Source organism: Gorilla gorilla, chromosome 8 (assembly GCF_029281585.2).
Source record: "Gorilla gorilla gorilla isolate KB3781 chromosome 8, NHGRI_mGorGor1-v2.1_pri, whole genome shotgun sequence".
In the NCBI taxonomy this organism is placed as follows: Eukaryota; Metazoa; Chordata; class Mammalia; order Primates; family Hominidae; genus Gorilla; species Gorilla gorilla.
In genome coordinates, this window is record NC_073232.2 from 14844542 (window position 1) to 14862268 (window position 17727).

At 47.6% G+C, this 17727-nt stretch overlaps 2 protein-coding genes across 25 annotated transcripts in view; one reads left to right on the forward strand and one right to left on the reverse strand.

The window, feature by feature from the left end:
* The window catches only part of ANKRD16 (ankyrin repeat domain 16), a 31549-nt gene extending 26362 nt beyond the window's left edge, over positions 1-5187 (reverse strand). For 4 of the 6 annotated variants that reach the window (XM_055353174.2, XM_063709861.1, XM_055353175.2 and 1 more), the window contains exons 1-3: positions 4739-5187; positions 3524-3765; positions 1412-1454 (exon numbers count right to left, since the gene is read on the reverse strand). In XM_055353174.2, coding sequence (XP_055209149.1) covers positions 1412-1454; positions 3524-3765; positions 4739-5052 — 599 coding nt within the window. In that variant the 5' untranslated portion in view covers positions 5053-5187. The remainder of the gene's footprint in view (positions 1-1411; positions 1455-3523; positions 3766-4738) is intronic. The other 2 variants (XM_063709862.1, XM_004049025.5) reach the window with 1 other exon arrangement.
* A 117-nt stretch (positions 5188-5304) lies between these two features.
* Positions 5305-17727, forward strand: part of FBH1 (F-box DNA helicase 1) — a 47685-nt gene continuing 35262 nt past the window's right edge. For 2 of the 19 annotated variants that reach the window (XM_019034819.4, XM_055353169.2), the window contains exon 1: positions 5869-6043. In XM_019034819.4, coding sequence (XP_018890364.3) covers position 6043 — 1 coding nt within the window. In that variant the 5' untranslated portion in view covers positions 5869-6042. The other 17 variants (XM_055353156.2, XM_055353154.2, XM_063709854.1 and 14 more) reach the window with 17 other exon arrangements.

Below are 17727 nucleotides of genomic sequence, written 5' to 3' on the forward strand. Positions count from 1 at the left end.
ACAGCACTTGGTCTCTTCAGCTTCCTGCACCAGAGACCTGGAAGCCACCCCTTGCCACTGCCTTTCCCGCATCCTTCATGATCAATTGATTACCCCCATCCTTCAATTTCACAGCCAAAATATTTAAGACATCTGTGTCTGAGCTGGGCACAGTGGCTCACGACTGTAATCCCAGCACTTTGGGAGGCCGAGGTGGGTGGATCACCTGAGGTCAGGAGTTCAAGACCAGCCTGGCCAACGTAGTGAAACCCCGTCTCTACCAAAAACATAAAAAATTAGCGAGGTGTGGTGGCGTGCACCTGCAATCCCAGCTACTTAGGAAGTTGAGGCAGGAGAATCGCTTGAGCCTGGGAGGTGGAGGTTGCAGTGAGCTGAGATTGCGCCATTGCAGTCCAGCCTGGGTGACAGAAGCAAAACTCCACCTCAAAAACTAAAAAAAAAAAAAAAAAAGGAAAATCCTCAATGTGGCTGATAGCATTCATTCTCCCACCCCTTCACTGTTCAGGCTCAGCATATTCTAGGCGTCTTTTGTTTTCTTAGATGTACCAGTTTTTCCTGGTTCGGAGCATCGGTGGGTGCTGTTATTGCTGTCTGGAATGCTCCCTTGCCTCCCGCTTTCAGCTAATTTCTTTTTCTCCTTCAGGTCACAGCTTAAACACTGGCGCTGAGATTCTTTACTCTTAAGCCAAATTGGGTCTTCCCATTATTTGTTCTGTAGGGATCCTGCAAGTCCTTGTAATGCACACCAGACTTTCGGGACTCCTTCATGGTCTGTCTTTCCTGCCAGTCTGTGAGTTCCAAGAGGGTAGAAACTACATGTGTCTTCTTTCTGTTGTGGCCCTTGCACCTTGCACCTGGTACTGGGCTTTATTTTTTTATTTTTTATTTTTTTTTGAGACAGAGTCTTGCTCTGTTGCCCAGGCTGGAGTGCAGTGGTGCGATCTCGGCTCATTGCAAGCTCCGCCTCTCGGGTTCACCCCATTCTCCTGCCTCAGCTTCCTGAGTAGCTGGGACTACAGGCGCCCGCCACCACACCTGGCTAATTTTTTTTGCATTTTTAGTAGAGACGGGGTTTCACTGTGTTAGCCAGGATGGTCTCGATCTCCTGACCTTGTGATCCGCCTGCCTCGGCCTCCCAAAGTGCTGGGATTATAGGCATGAGCCACCGAGCACTAAATGAATGTATAAATGCTTGTTGAAAAAAATAGAAAAATGGATGATTTTGCCACTGAAAACATTTTCCCCAGATATGTTATTTTTGTTTCATATTCTTTATCTACTATGTCTTTTGTTCATTTTTCTTTTGAAAGCCTTTTTCTTAAAAATGTGTCTGAGCTCTTTATGTAGCACTGGTATCAACTCTTTGTCATAGTTAGCAAATATTTTCCCCGATTTGCTGTATTGTTCTTACCTCTTAAGAAGCACCTTGACCGCCTCCAAATGGCCATGCATTGCTGGGAGGAGAAACAAAGCTGAGAATTAGAGCTTTTTAGTGCACACATAAAATGCTTCCTGCCTCCTGGCTTTGCTCTCTGCCCCGTTCTATTAGTGATAGCTTACAAGAAGGAATCATTAAATTGGGTACACTGTTACCACCCTACACGAATAAATATTTAACTGGATAAAGCGGTAAACAATAATGTTTTCACTTTATATGTACACAGCCAACACTTGATTATCTTATCTTCACGTGCACTTTCATGGGAAACTTTCAGTCCTAAAGTTACACTTCTGTGCTGCAGATCCCCAAGACTAGTCCATTTTTGCCCAGGAAATGCAAAATATTGTAACAGTAATCCATGGCAAAATACCCTGGATTTAATTCCCCTACTAAAAGTAACTATACTCAAAGGTTATGACTATTTGTCTTCCACTATTTTGGGTGAATGATGGAGTGCTGATTGTTTCTCCAGGGGAGAAACTGGTCAAATAATTCATGAGCTAAAAAAAAAGTTTTCTACTTACTTGCAAAGTTTTAGAAATGATTCCTTGGTCCCTAATTGCCAACTGTGGCTCATGCCTGTAATCCCAGCACTTTGGGAGGCCAAGGTGGGCGGATCACTTCAGGTCAGGAGTTCAAGACCAGCCTGGCCAACATGGGGAAACCCCATCTCTACTAAAAATATGAAAATTAGCTGGGCATGGTGGCATGCGCCAGTAATCCCAGCTACTCGGGAGGCTGAGGCACGTGAATTGCTTGAACCTGCGAGGCAGAGGTTGCAGTGAGCTGAGATCGTGCCACTGTATTCCAGCCTGGGCGACAGAGCAAGACTCTGTCTTCTCAAAAAAAACAAAAAACAAAAAGCAACACTATAAAACATCACAAGTGATGATTTTCAGAGAAACTAAAAGCCCTCTATCCTAATCAATGTACTACCTAGAAAGCTACAAGTTATTTTCTGAATTTCTTAATCTAGACTCTTGAGCTCCTTAATATCTAACTTCTGAAATTACAGTAATTTTACTTTTTACTAATTGTTTTTCTTTTTACTTTCTTCAAACAAATGAGCAAATTGAAACTTTTTACTAAAATAATCTACAAATAGATAATTCAGAGTTAAGAATCACTACTCCAAATAATAAAAACTGTAACCCAAATTTACATTAGATGTTATTGGGCCAAGGTATTTAATTATGAGTATCTATATTTATTTAAATGTATAGCACTATGGTAGGTGTTACTAAGGCTATGAGGATATATATTTCCCTCCTGCCTTTAAGAGTAACGATGTAAACATGATAAAGAAAATAGCACTAACCAGTTACTTTGTGCTATGTGCCAAGCATTGTCTAAAGGATTTACATACATCATGCTCTTTAAACTCTACAACGACCCTGAGACATACCATCACTGACATTATTATTTGGTTGATGAGGAAACTTGCTCAAGAGAGAGACTAATTTCCTTGCCCAAGGTCAAAGACTATGTGCTACAGAACCAGCTCATGGGCAAATAATCTAGGGAGGATAACACAGATACACACGAAAAATAAACTAATACCACAGCATGCTAGCCAAGTTATGTTAACTTTAGAAATTGATTATATGCCAAAAGGCCCCTAGATGCTTTTTTTTTTTTTTTTTTTGAGACGGAGTTTTGCTCTTGTTCCCAGGCTGTAGTGTAATGTAGTGTAATGTAGTACAACCTCTGCCTCCTGGGTTAAAGCCATTCTCCTGCCTCAGACTCTGGAGCTCCCCAGTAGCTGGGATTACAGGCAGCCGCCACCACGCCCGGCTAATTTTTTGTATTTTTAGTAGAGACGGCGTTTCACCATGTTGGCCAGGCTGGTCTTGAACTCCTGACCTCAGGTGATCCACCCGCCTCCGGCCTCCCAAAGTGCTGGGATTACGGGCATGAGCCACTGCACCCGCACCCCCGCCCCCGCCCCCACCCCCTCCCCCGCCCAGATGTTCTTATTCTCTGCCTTCTGTTTTCCAAAATCCTCTTTTCCCCTGAAGGTGACCTGAACAAGATGCGGTTGGGCAGTGCTGGGTGAAGCAGCCACATGTGTGTACTGCTCACCTGCAGAGCTGTAGGCTGTACCTGCAGTATGCAGAGGAGTCCTTCTAATTTTGCTCTCTGTCTTCCAGGCACCTGGGCAAACAGTGAGCAGGTACTGGAGGATCAGAGGGTCGCCTTCTCGACTGGCAATGTGGAAACTGTTCCAGCCATCTTTGTTCTTCAGGAGTGGATTGGCGCCATGTTCCACCAGCTCCTGGATCACCCCCAGGTTCTTCCTTGTGCAGGCCATCATCAGAGGAGTCCTAAGGCCAACCAGGAGAAGCTGTCAGATGGAGGCAGCTGAGACATTAGAAGCCAGGGGCCAGGTCTTCAAAACACACACATCCTTGGCACAGATGGAAAACCTAGAGGATTCAGGGGTCTGGCAGGCAGGAAAACAGCTTTGACCGGCAACCTCTGTGCCTTCTGTGAGGACCCTAGGAGAAATAATTAGGGGAAAATGATTGTAACGAATGTGTACCAAGAGGAGAGGGTGCCTGGGAGACAAAGCGGCTTATAAGCTAGTTCACAGGATAGCAGTGAATTGGGGCAGAGCTAAGAAAACCCACAGACAACCTTCAACACATAACGAAGCCTATTCCCCTGCCCCAGTGGGGAAGATGTACTTTCCTATGTTCCTAAAGAGGTTCACGCCCTCTAACGAACCTGACCTAGTGAGTACTAAAATCAGTGTCAATCTAACAAACGAAATGCAATTGGCTTGTGTGATGGTGGAGCAGAGTATCTCTGACTGTGGTGGTTATGCAAGGCTGCACGTATGTGATACAACTGCACTGTGCTCTACACACACAAGCGCGTGTATAACTCAGGAATTCTGGATATTGATTGGAGCAATGTCAATTGAAACAATGCATTGGTGCACAAGTAACTTAGCTAAATGTCCCCAGAACATCCCATCCGGAAGCTATCTGTATAGTGCACACACTTCATTGTTTGGTAACATTCTCTTTGGTTATATTCTACACTATTCCGTGCTCTAGAAAGGGAGGTGACTGCCCCGACCAGTTAACCCACAAGGGCAGGAACGAGGGACTCCGCAGGTCATCTGCGTTATAAGGGAAAGTTGGGCAGGAGGTCCCTGCCGCTGAGCAGGCCTGGGGTGAGAACTAGGAGCTGAGAACAGCTATGGTGTCCAAGGGGACGGAGAAGCACAGGGAACTCGCTACGACTCTGCGAGTAGAGGGGAGGCGGGGTGTCTTTCCGCTCCACACCTACCAGTCGGCCTTCTTCAGGCAGTCGACCGCTGCCCCCCGGCCCAGTAGGTAGCGCACGCAGTCTCGGTGGCCCATGGAGGCCGCCTCGTGCAGAGGCCGCTTGTAGTCTCGGTTGGTGGCCTCGATGTCCATGCCCCAGGCCTCGGCCAGATAGGCCAGCACGTCCCGATGCCCGTGGCGCGCGGCGCAGTGCAGGAGGGTATCCCCGGCCGGCCCCGGGCAGCCCCCGGCCGCCTGCAGCTCCTCCTTCAGGGCGCGCAGCCGGCCCTCCTGCACCAGCCTGCAGAGGCGCCGCGGGTCCCCGGGCTGGGCCATCGCCGCGGGTCGGGCCGGGCTGCGCGGGGCGGCGGCGGGCGGGACACCGGCGGCCGGGCAGGGAGAAGCCGAGGGCGAGTGGGACTTTCCGCCTCTTCACGCAACCTGCCCCGCGCGCCCCGAACCCGACAGAACCGCCCCTCACGCCCCCGGCTTTGTCCCCGGCAGAGCCGCCTCCTCACACCCCCGGCCTAGTCCGCAGGCGGGCTGCCCCCTCACAACCCGGCCTGCCCCGCGTGGGAGAAGCCGCGGTCCCGGGCACGGGGCGGTTTTTCCTCAGGGACGGAGCGGTCCGGGATGAGCACGGAGGGGCCTGGGGATCCGAGAGCGCTGGCGTCCGCCGTCCTGGAGCTACAGCGGCCCGTAAGTGATTCGGGACTGAACACGTGAGGGAGTGGGGCGCGCCGCTACACCGCAAAGCCCCAAAGTGGAGGGTCCGGGAGGGCGCGCACAGCCTCGCCCGGCGCCGTGCAGGATGGCTCCTGAGGCAGCCAGGCCCAAGCGTGACCTGCCCCGCACGCGTCCTCAGGGCCGCCCCAGCCTCCAGCCGCTGGGGGCCGGCGTTCCTGGGCTCCGCCCCCGTCCCCGCCCCTCGACAGCCGCCGCTCCGCGGGGACTCGGGGAGCTCGAAGGAACTCTGGGAAAGTTTCCCGCTCCGCCCCGGCCCGAGCGGAAGCGCGGATGGGGCGTGGCCCGGTAGCTGTGGCCGCGCCCCCACCGGTTGCGCATTTCGATTGGCGTTAGTGGCCGTCCGTCAGCACGCCCCCTCCGGTCTCGCGTCCCGATTGGTCGCGGGGGCCGTCTGTCCGGCTCCGGCGGCGGGCGCTTCCCGGGGCTGCGGCGGGGCGGAGCTCGCGGAGGAAGTCGGCGGTCGTCTCGGGCTCCAGGTCCCGGCCAGAGGAGGAGCTCGCTGTCGGGGGACGCTGGGCTGGGCGGCCGGCGGCGCGGGCCCGGCAGCGGCGGCAACTGGGTCCGGGTCCGGAGCGCCACAGTGCGTGAGGCCGCAGACGTGGCAGGGAGTGTGGGAGGGGCTCCGCCGTGTGGAAAACTTAACCTCCGGGGTCCTGCGCGGGGGGTCCGGGCCCGGGGTGGGGCAGCGGGGGCCCCGGGGGCGCGAGGCCGGGCTCGGGCAAGCGCAGGCGTGGGGGCTTGGCCGCCCGGGCCGTGGGCAGGTGGAGGGCGCGGCGGGGGTGCGCGGGGGAGGCCAGGGCGCTCACTGAACTCGGTCGGGAGCGGCCCCCGCGCTGCCCCCCGAGGCCAGGAAGGCGCAGCGTGTGGGTCCTCGGGGCTGGAGGGGCAAGCGCGGGGACGTGGCCTCGGCTGCTAGCAGTCCAGGCTTTCGCGTCTACTCTGACGTTTTGACCTTGGGCAAGTCATTTTTCGCTGCCCTCTGCCCCTGTGTCATCGGTAGCCTCTCTGCCCCTCCTCTGAGCATGGGAAGCCTAAGGCGATGTGGGATGCCTGGCGCTGGTGGAGGGCACGGCGAGAGCTGGGCAGGCTGTGGGTGATGGAAGAGATCAGTAGGTGTTGGGTTCCTTACCCGATCTGATTAGGTGCCAGTCACTTAACCTCTCCATGTTTTCGATTCCTTTAGGGAGTAGAATGGGAGTAGCTCCTATTTGCCAGGCCTAAAAACGAGTGCCGTTTACATTTTTTATTGCACTCTGTGGTCCGAAGACAACCCTATGAGGCATCAGTAGGGTTTTACAGTTGGGGAAGTGGAGGCCTAACCAAGTCAGTGACTTTCTTACTGAATTATAGGTAATAAAGTCTTCTGGAAGGCAGGATGGTAGCATGTGTTGAGTGTCCGCCAGCGTCTGCCCCTGTGGTAAAATGAGCGGAGATAAATGAAAAGACTTCTGGAATGGGCCCATGAAGATAAGTCCGTTTTACTCATGAGCAGATTGAGTTTGGTTAAGGTAACAGGGATGTGGATAGCCGCTGGAGACAGAACTAGTCCAAGTACCAGCTTTGCTCAGGTTATTATTCTGTCGTGCCTTGTCACTCCAGAAAAAGAAAAAAAGGAAGGCATAAAAGTTGTTTGAAATGCACAAAAGTGTAGGGCGTGCCAAGCAGTGTTCTGCTGCCGTTGAAGTTAGTGCAAATTGGAAGTTGAGGCATCTGGTAGCTTCATGCTTTTTGCTTTTACCCCCGCCCTTCTCCCAGTTTCAGATGACTATCTTCTCTTGCATTATGTCTCTAGTTTCCCTGTTTTTTAAACATAATTGGGACGCACGGGTTCACAATAGGTTGGAATATATATATATATTTTGAGACAGAGTCTCTCTCTGTTGCTCAGGGTGGAGTGCAGCGGCACGATCTCGGCTTACTGCAACCTCCCCCTCCCGGGTTCAAACGATTCTCCTGCCTCAGCCTCCCAAGTAGCTGGGATTACAGGCGTGTGCCACCATGCTCGGCTGATTTTTTTTGTATTTTTAGTAGAGACGGGGTTTCACCATGTTGGCCAGGCTGGTCTTTAAACTCCTGGCCTCGAGTAATTCACCCAGCTCGGCCTCCCAAATGCTGGGATTACAGGCGTGAGCCACCGTGCCTGGCCAGGTTGGAATATTTGAACCCAGGATAATTGGTTACTTCATTGGTGTTGCACATTCAATTCTGCCTCTTGTGTCTTCTCTGTGAACCTTCTTTGCTCTGTATCTCCCTTTGGATAACTAAATGATACTGTATGTGAATCTGTCCCACAGCTCCTGTGATTTTCTGAGGCAAAAGCTTGGTCTAGAGGGGCGGGATCTGAACAGTAAGCTAATGGATGGAGCTGTTTCCTGGGTCTTGCTGTTTTCCGGTTGGGCTGCTCATTTCTTTTGTGCAGACTTTTGGAGGTTGTGTTCTGGCCTTTACTGTCACGTCACATGTAGTCGTCATTGGCACCGACTTGCTCCTTGGCTGTCTTTCCTTTTCCTCCTGTTTTTCATGGGTATGCTGTTCAGCATGCCCATTGGTACACTGATCATTTGACAGGTTTCGTGATTTGTGAGTGTGTGTAGACACCACTATTGGTATTAGATTTAGAATTCTAATTTTGGGTTTGTTGACATCATCTTTTTGCTGCTTATCTCATTCCTCTATCCCTCGTAGGCTGATTTTATTTGGAAACTGAATTTGGATTCCATCTTTGCCTTTCTGGCTGTGAAATTACCTACTTTTAGAAAGCATCTCAAATCTTATATCTGTAACTGTCATTCACATGCCTTTTGAAGACCAGTCTGAGATTTCAGAGGACCTCCTGGAGCATAAACATGGTATTCCACAGATAACTTAAAGCCAGAAATTATTTTTAAAACTAGGACTTTCAGCCTCCCTCTCACTCCGGGGGAAAAAGTGATTAAAACACAAACACTGTTTCTCTTTTATTCCTTAACATGGTTAATGACATTAACATCTCTTTGAATGTTCTACTAGAAATGCCAGTTATCCTTGTTGCTCTTTATCTTTTATCTTTCTGTCTTGTCAAACAAAGCCATGTTCTTATGCACCTGCAGGGTCTGCTACTCTCAGGCCTTTGCCAGTTCTCACATAGGTTGATATGGTGGCTTTCTGACTTGTTTTCCTGAATCTCCATGTCTCTCCACCTTCTATCCTCTCTCCCGAGTCACCGCCCTAAAGTGTAAATTTGATTGTGTAATGACCCTGCTTTAAAAATTGGATGAGGCTGGGCGCGGTGGCTGATGCCTGTAATCCTACCACTTTGGGAGGCCGAGGCGGGTGGATTGCCTGAGCTCAGGAGTTCTAGACCAGCCTGGGCAACACGGTGAAATCCTCTCTCTACTAAAATACAAAAAATTAGATGGATGTGGCGGTGTGCACCTGTAGTCCCAGCTACTCGGAAGACTGAGGCAGGAGAATCACTTGAACCTGGGAGGCGGAGGTTGCAATGAGCCGAGACTGTGCCATTGTACCCCAGCCTGGACCACAGACAGAGTGAGACTCCGTCTGAAAACAAAAAACAAACAAACAAACAAAATTGGATGATACCTTGAAGCTCCTACCGGATAAAGTCCAATTTCTTTTTTTGAAGCCCAATTTCTTTATCATTATGTGTAAGGACCTTTGTAGTCTGTGGCTCCAAATTCATTTTCCAGCCTTGTCTCCTGTCATTCCTCATCAGGGAACCTCTTGTTTTGATGAAGCCCAGCTTTCCTGCCACTCTAGTGCGTTGTTAATGCCTCTGTATTTTTGCACACATTGTTTCCTTCCGCCTTACTGAATCCCATGATTCTTTCAAGACTCAACTCTTCGTGAAGCCTTTTTCAACTTGCCTAACTCTGTTTATGTTTCTTTACTATCATAACACTTCATGCATGCATTTATGTAGTTGTTATATTACTTTATCTTTAGTAACTTGTGTTTGTTTTGGTAGCTGCCTTATGGGTAGGCTTATTCACTTTTGTATCACTAATGTCTAAAATAGCATTTAACACCAAGGATACCATAAGACAAAGCTCTCATGGAGTTTAAAATGAATCTGGGACATAGCAGATACGTAAAAGTAGTTGTGGAATGAATTGACTGTAGAAAAAGCCTTTCAAATATATAAAATTATATTCTAGACCATAAGTAGTGATCTTTCTCTTGTTTTTCAAACATTCCTTCCTTTCCTTAGGAAAAACATAGAATGGAAAGCCCAGCCCATCCTTGTTGGCTGTCATACACGAGTGCTGTCTCCAAGGGAGTCACAGGTGTCTCTGATGTGAGAGGATCCCGGGGAGATTGAGCTTACTGCCTGGGAACTTTTGGATTTCTGGAGAAGCAGGCTGTGGTAGCCTGGCTCTGCGTCAGTGAATACCTGGGAAAGGAGCTGGAGCTCTATTTTGCTTGCTTTCTGCATTCATTTCTTTTAGAGCTAATGGGGACACAATATTTTGAAGTTTTTCCATTTCAGGTCTACAGCATTTAGTGGTATTTTCCTTATAGTTATGTTTTCCAAATACTTCTCAATTTCTTTGGTTCTGACATTTCACAATGATTTAAAAAAAAATGTAATATGGAAATTAAACTTGAGGTTTTCGGAAGCTGCTTTCAAGGTGTCTAGATACAGAGAGAAGAATGTCACAGTAGGAAGTGCACTGGACTAGGGGAGTCAGGAGACCCGGGTTCTTGTGTTGGCGCCATCACTCATGAGCTACGAGGTGACTTCAGGTGAGTCCTCTCTCAGCCCCATCTTAATCATGGTACAACTGTAGGATTGCTTTGAGGGTCAGACGAGAATATAGGAAAGAACTGCAAAAGCTGTAAAGCACTTAGGAGCTCTCGGAGAGTTGAGAGCTTCAAAGCCCAGGAAGACAGCCCACACTTTAGAAGAAGTGCTGCAGCTGCGCATTTGTTCGTTTAGTCAGGAATTGTTTATGAAGCAATGTGTGTTACATGCTGGGTGTGAGTACCTCTCTACTCCTTCCCACTAGAACAGAGAGCTTTTAGTCTGGGATGGAAGACGTATTAAATACAGACTTATACAAATAATTGTTATTAATATAATATGTAATACAATGTTTTTAATGTTTTTAATTAAATGTTTTTAATTAAATTTAATGTTTTAATAATGTTTTTAATTAAAAACAATAATTTGTATAAGACACATGTTAAATGCACACTTACACAAAGAATCGTTACAAGTATCTCGGATGTACAGGGCGGTTTTATTCCTGCGAAGTGCTTCCTGGCTTGAGTGAATACTTTTATGGTGCTGGAGTTGAGAGATAACACAGTTAACTGTTGAAATTGGGCCATTCCCATTTCACAGGCTGCCATTGGACCTGTCAAGTGCCTGAGTCATGTGATAATGGGCTACATTGCGCAGGGCCCCTGGGCCATCTCCACAGGAGATGCCAGAGGACGAGTGCCCACTTGCTGGTCTTCACAGAGCACGCTGAAAGTAAGAGGCATGTGGGAAACTGACCAGGGCGGTTAGCTGACTCCAAAATTGTCCAGATTAGCAAAACTGCCCTCTGTGGATCTTTGTTAAAGTTGGGTATAGTATTACAGCAGTTTCTCCAGTCAGGTACCTTGTACTAGCGAGTCAACTTGATTTTTTTTTGAAAAAGCAATTATTTAATAATAATATTTATTTCCAGGAATTCTAGGTACTTATTGTCTTCATCTTGTCCATTTAGGTCTGTAACCTAAAAGTTTTAAAGGACTTTTTGGTATGAAATCTGATTAGTAAAGGTAGAGGAAGAAAGGAAATTATTTGGTATCCATTTCAAATGATCCTGAATGGTTAGGGTAAGCTTTGCTGCAGTGACAAATAGATCCAGACATGTAATGGCCTCACAATAGAAGTTTATTTTTCAATCCCATAACAATCTAAGGAGGCTACAGGTCATGGTGGTGGTTGGAGTTTGTGTGTGTAGGTGTGGGGAGGAAGGGTTCTTTTTAAAGCAGTAGTCCGAGGATTGAGGCTGCTGGAGGCTCTTCTATTTTGAACACCCGGCTTCTAAGGATGTCCTGGGAATCAGCTTCCCAGTTAAGGGGAAGAGGCGAAGAGTGGAGGGCAGGTCTGGAAGAGGCGTGTGCTGCTGCTGTTCCCATTGCATTGGCTGGCACCCAGCGGTAAGGCGACATCCACCTGCACGTGGGACTGGGAAGTATAGCCCAGCTGTGTGCTCAGGGAGAAGAGCAACAACATTCTTTGCAGCAAAACCTGAAACACTCAGTTTCACTTTCTGTGACTTGTTTTGTAAGTTGTTTTCAATAAAGAAGATTAAAAAAAGAAGCCAGGCAAATGAAAGCATAGGGGAGGAGTGGCAGACACGCAGTTCTCACTCTGCGACTGCAGGAGTGTCTCTTGTTTCCCCCTTGTGCACTTTGAGGAATGAGGGGATAGACGTGGTCCCTTCCTTTTAGTTCCCCGTAGCAGAGTTCTTGTAAGGACTCGTTCAGGGGAGACTGATAAGGGTCTCATCTCCATCAGGGGACCTCACCAGGGCGTGGAGTGGGTCAGAGTGGGCTGGGAGGGGATAGACTGTCATCAGGGTGAAGAGATGTGAGGGGTGGTGGAGGGCTAACCTCCAGATCTGACCACTTCAAAGTTAGCAAAGGCCAGGAATTGCTGGGGTAGGGCTAAAAGCTGAGGGTTAGCAAAGAGAGGTGGGTCCTGGAATGGGGACCCCTGGGGTGGAGGACAGAGAAGTCACACTGTTAGACAGCCGTCACAGAAAAGGCAGTGTGGGAATGAGCTTACTTAAGCCTAGGGAATATTCGTTTGACAAAATGGTTTGTGTACATTCTGGTTTTTCTACCCTGACACCCGAGGGCTCTAACACATTTCTGTTGGTCATTGTGGAAGAGAGTGTCCAAGGGTGGGAGCACAGATGCCGAATTTGGTGTGTAGGAGACCAATTTCAACAACTCTGGAGGCCTTGTAGAGTTTGCAAAGCCCCGTAAGTGATTCTAATCTCTCTGCACCCACAAGAACCCCTAGTTTAGACACAGCTTCCCTTTATCTCTGGTCATTCAGCACAGATAATTTCATTCCCTAAAGAATCACAAGCAGCTTCTAACAGTAAATGCCCTTTACGGGAGGTGTAAAGTGCACTTGCTGTGTAGAGAGGGAGGCATACCATTAGCTTTGCGTGACTCAGGGAAGGAGGATTTTTATGGAAGAAGTAGCATTTGAGCATTTTTATTTTGATAAAGTTATTTTTGAACTGCTTTTTAAAAAGGTATATTAATAAGAATAGAAGGGTGATTAGAATTCTAGTGTAGTGTTTTGGTTTTATTTTTAACCATTTAGCAAGAACATTAATGCTATTAAAACTGACGTGCCTTAGGAGACCCTCAGATTGGTGTGGTAGTCACATATTTCTTCTGACGTTTCTGTTGCTAGGTGTTGGCATAGATTTAGAGATAGGTGTTGTCACCCTTAATGTGGGTGGCTTGAGTACTTACATATATATTGTCTCATTCTCTGAATTCAGCATGGCAGGTTATTATAATCCTCGTTTTCATAAGCAAGGCTTTGGCGATGAATATACCTGCCAAGTGTGGGTCTTCTCCTGCACCCCACAGCCTCGGAGGGGCTTTAAGGGAACATTAAGTGTAAAGCATGTAATTGCAGAGGAGGTGAACACAGGGCTCCTCCAGAGGAGGTAGACACAGGGCTCCTGGCTCCCAGTTCAGAGCATCACAGCACCTGTCTCTGAGACCAGAGATACAGTTTAGTTTTCCTGACCTCCAGCTGACGTTAGAAAAGTTATTTTTGATACATATATCCAATAAGTCCAAGGGGTGGGGAATCCAATAAAAGTGTTAATAAAAATCCAATAAAAATACCAGCTCTCCCGCCAGCCAAACTATGGCTGGTAACGCCATTCCAGTTATATAGGTTACTTATCTTAGTGCACAGAGGCCAGATCACCAGTCTAAGCGCCCCTCCCCTGGTACCGAACCTCAGTCCCTCCCAGGGTGGCTTCATGCCAGAACATACTGGAATATACCGGGATGCCCTTGAAGCAGAACACAGTGTTCCAACACTCCCATTAGCACTTTCTGCTACTCCTGTGTCTTTGTTAGATTTCTGCAAACACTTAACCTTCGCAACAAGCATTTTGGATTCAGATGTATTTTCTGAGATAAATACATAAATAAAAATCTATCCTGTTCATATTACCTTTTCCAAAGCAGTTCCCTTTGGGACTGAACATTTTTGATGTTCTGTCATCAGTCTGTTGTGAGCTACCAGGGAGGTATCCCTGTGGGAGCAGTTCTATAGTATATCCCTAGGGATTAGAGTGTAGGCTCCTGGACCTCCCAGCCGAATTCTTCTCCCTGCTCCTCATCCTTCTTGACCCACTCAGTATTCACAGAACGTGTGCTGCCTCAGTCCGTTAGGGCTGGTATAACAAAATACCATAACTGGGCCGCTTATAAGCAGAAGTCTCTCTCACTCACAGATCTGGAGGCTGGAAGTCTAAGATCAAGGTGCCAGCAGATTTGGTGTCTGGCGAGGGCCGCTTCCTGGTTCATAGACGGCACCTTCTCTTTGTGTCCTCACATGTTGGCAGGAGTAAGGGAGCTCTCTGAGACCTCTCTTATAAGGGCACTAATCCCGTTTGTGGGGACTCCACCCTTGTGACCTTATCACTTCCTAGAACCTCACTTTTTTTTTTTCTTTTGAGACACAATCTCTCTCCATTGTCCAGGCTGGAGTGCAGTGGCACAATCTTGGCTCACAGCAACCTCCGCCTCCCGGGTTCAAGTGATTCTTGGGCCTCAGCCTCCTGAGTAGCTGGGGTTACAGGTGCCCGCCACCACACCTGGCTAATTTTTATATTTTTAGTAGAGATGGGGTTTCACTATGTTGCCAGGCTGGTCTTGAACTCTAGACCTCAAGTGATCCACCCACCTTGGCCTCTCAAAGTGCTGGGATTACAGGCATGAGCCACTGTGCCTGGCCCAGAGCCCCACCACTTCATACCATCACCTTGGGGGTGAGGATTTCAGTGTGTGAATTTCAGGGACATGAACGTTGAGTACATGGCACAGACTATATGTCTGGCCCCACGCTATCTACGTACAGAGTTACAGCAGTGAACGAGGTGGGCTAGCTGCTTACCTTGGGGCATGCTTACTGTCTTTTCGACTCTCAGGCATGTGATTGAGACATCTCCATCTCATTGATGGTCATTATCAATGCACCGTTGTTACAGTGAGGTGGCTGCAGAAGGCTTCGATAAAGCCATTCTTACATACTTCACAAAAAACGTTCCAGAGTTCACCCTGCATGTGTAAGTACCTCTTCTATACAAATCTGCCAGCCTCTGTTTGTAGCTGTTTCCGAAAGCCAAATGTAGAAGGCCATCACAGATTTGGGTGGGCATCAGACCCTTCAACTGAGCCTGATTTTCTCACTGGTTACGTGCCTTTTCATTGACTTTCAGAAGCCTTCGCTACCTGACACACCATTCAGCTAAGCAGGCCTGCAGCTGGCCTGAGGTCCTGGGTCTCAGATATGAGTGCTTTGATGTTGATCTTGCTCCTTTGTGATTTTTTGTTTTGTTTGTTTTGTTTTGTTTTATTTTTTTCCTTCATGATTTTATCCATGAAGGCTTTTCTTCTCCAGGCCATCGTGGCAGTAGATGTTCACCTCCTATTCAAGTGAGATATTCGCTCTTGGTAACTTTCTTTAGTGAGTGTCTCCAGTTATTTATTTTATTTTTTTCCTTTTTTCCTTACCCTTCATCAGGACACATAGTGTCTCCAGTTCTAATTGTAGATACTGTACTGACCAGCTCTGAAGCAATTGGGACTGTTTGAGGAGAGAGAAAAGCAGGCGTGAGTCGACTCTGTTGGATCTATAGGGCCTGTGGATTTGCTGCCTGGAATCCTGCAGCTGCTCCTGCTGTTGAGCATTGTGTGGGGCACCTCACCCAGGATTTTCGGGTGTTCTGGAAGCCATGTTGCCGCTCTACCTGTCTCTTTTGCAGATATGCCCAGAGGTCCCCATTCAGGCAAAATAGTCCTTGCGTTATATTTGTAATATGGAGGGTTTTGAACACAGGAAATAAAATTCCATGTCTTATTTTTTAAAAAGAGTACAACAAGACTTTGTTTTCTTTCCAATGTAGAAAACTTCAAATTTAGTTTTTAATGTAGAGAAACTTCACATTCATACTTTGTTTCTGTGTGAATAAGATGATTTGTTGTTGTTTTCCTCTAAATAAACTGGTCAGCAACATTACAGAACCAGCACAAAACCATCAAAGTGGAGGGGGGTGTTTGGTTTTCTGTTCATAATAAGCGAGACATGTTACTGGTTAGTTTAGAAGGTATTTCCAGTAATACAGAATTGGCTGTATTTGGGCTGCTAATACACTTCCTGCTTTGCCATTAGGTGGCATCTTTATAATTTGAAGGATATTTCAGTGTCTTATGCAGGCTACTCACATAAGCCTTGTTAAACAGAGGAAACAGGTAAGTTTGTATGCATGCAGTTGGATAATTTGACAGACAGTTTTGAGCATATTTTCTCATCTGTTCCTGATGACACTTATCAGACTTAGATGAGATTGGGTGAGTTCAGGGTGGTGTGGCCGTAGACCTATCAGACTTAGAGACCTGAGGTGCCCTGAAGCCATAGAGCAACCAAGTGGCCAGCTGAGGGTGCCAGCCCAGCCCTCCCGCCAGGCCCTCGCCGGCTCACCACGCTGTGCTGTGCTGCTTCGTGAGAGTGAGCGCATCTGGCAGTGCTGGGGCCTGGCGCCCATGGGGTTGCACCCAGCTTCTAAGTTCAGGTAGTTAGCCGATGTCCAGCGTCCTTTCAGAGGGGCTCTCAGAACTGCTTTTGTTTGTAGAATTAATTTTGGAAAAGTCTTAAAATATTCATGAAGTTTTTTTTTTTTTAAAAAGCTGGTATTAAACCTTGAAAAAGTTAACTGAAATTTGGAAGGGTGATTTATGAATTAGCTAGGGAGGAATAATGAAAAAATATTGTAAACTATATCAACTAAATCACTGGGGTCTTGGCTTTATGTATTTTCAAGCTTAAAGGAAATGTCGAGCTGGGCACAGTGGCTCACATCTGTAATCCCAGCACTTTGGGAGGCCGAGGTGGGCGGATCACTTGAGGCCAGGAGTTCGAGACCAGCCTGGCCAACATAGTAAAACCCCGTCTCTATTAAAGATACAAAAGTTAGCTGGGTGTGGTGGAGGGGGCCTGTAGTCCCAGCTACTTGGGAGGCCGAGGCAAGAAAATCGCTTGAACCCAAGAGGTGAATGTTGCAGTGAGCCAAGATTGTGTCACTGTGCTCCAGCCTAAGCAACAGAGGGAGACTCTGTCTCAAAAAAAGAAAAAAACAAAAAAGAAATGTTGAGTGAGATTCTGGCATTTGATACCATAGTTTAGTGGTGGAGTATTCTTTATTTTCTTTTTGAGATGGAGTTTCACTCTTGTTGCCCAGGCTGGAGTGCAATGGTGCGACCTCGGCTCACTGCAACCTCTGCCTCCCACGTTCAAGCGATACTCCTGCCTCAGCCTCCGGGGCATATGCCACCATGCCCAGCTAATTTTTTCTATTTTTAATAGAGACGGGGTTTCACTATGTTGGCCAGGCTGGTCTTGAACTCCTGACCTCAGGTGATCCACCCGCCTCGGCCTCCCAAAGTGCTGGGATTACAGGTGTGAGACACTGCGCCCGACCTACTGGAGTGTTTTTTAGGATCTGTGAAAATATGATACTGGTAGAACCTGATTTTATTTTCTTTTGACCGTCTCCTATAAAAGCTAACTTTAATTCTTTTTTTTCTTTTTCTTTTTCTTTTTTTTTTTGAGATGGAGTTGTACTCTCATCCAGGCTGGAGTGCAATGGCACAATCTTGGGTCACTACAACCTCCGCCTCCCAGGTTCAAGTGATTCTTGGGCCTCAGCCTCCTGAGTAGCTGGGGTTACAGGTGCCCACCACCACACCTGGCTGATTTTTATATTTTTAGTAGAGATGGGGTTTCACCGTGTTGCCAGGCTGGTCTTGAGCTCTAGACCTCAAGTGATCCACCCGTCTTGGCCTCTCAAAGTGCTGGGATTACAGGCATGAGCCACTGCGCCTGACCTAATTCTTATTTTTTAAGAAGTGTATCTTTACATTTTAGTGTTTAATGCCATAAGGAGGTAGCTAGATCTTACATGCAGTAACAGATGCAGAAGCACGGAGAGTCTTGGTTAC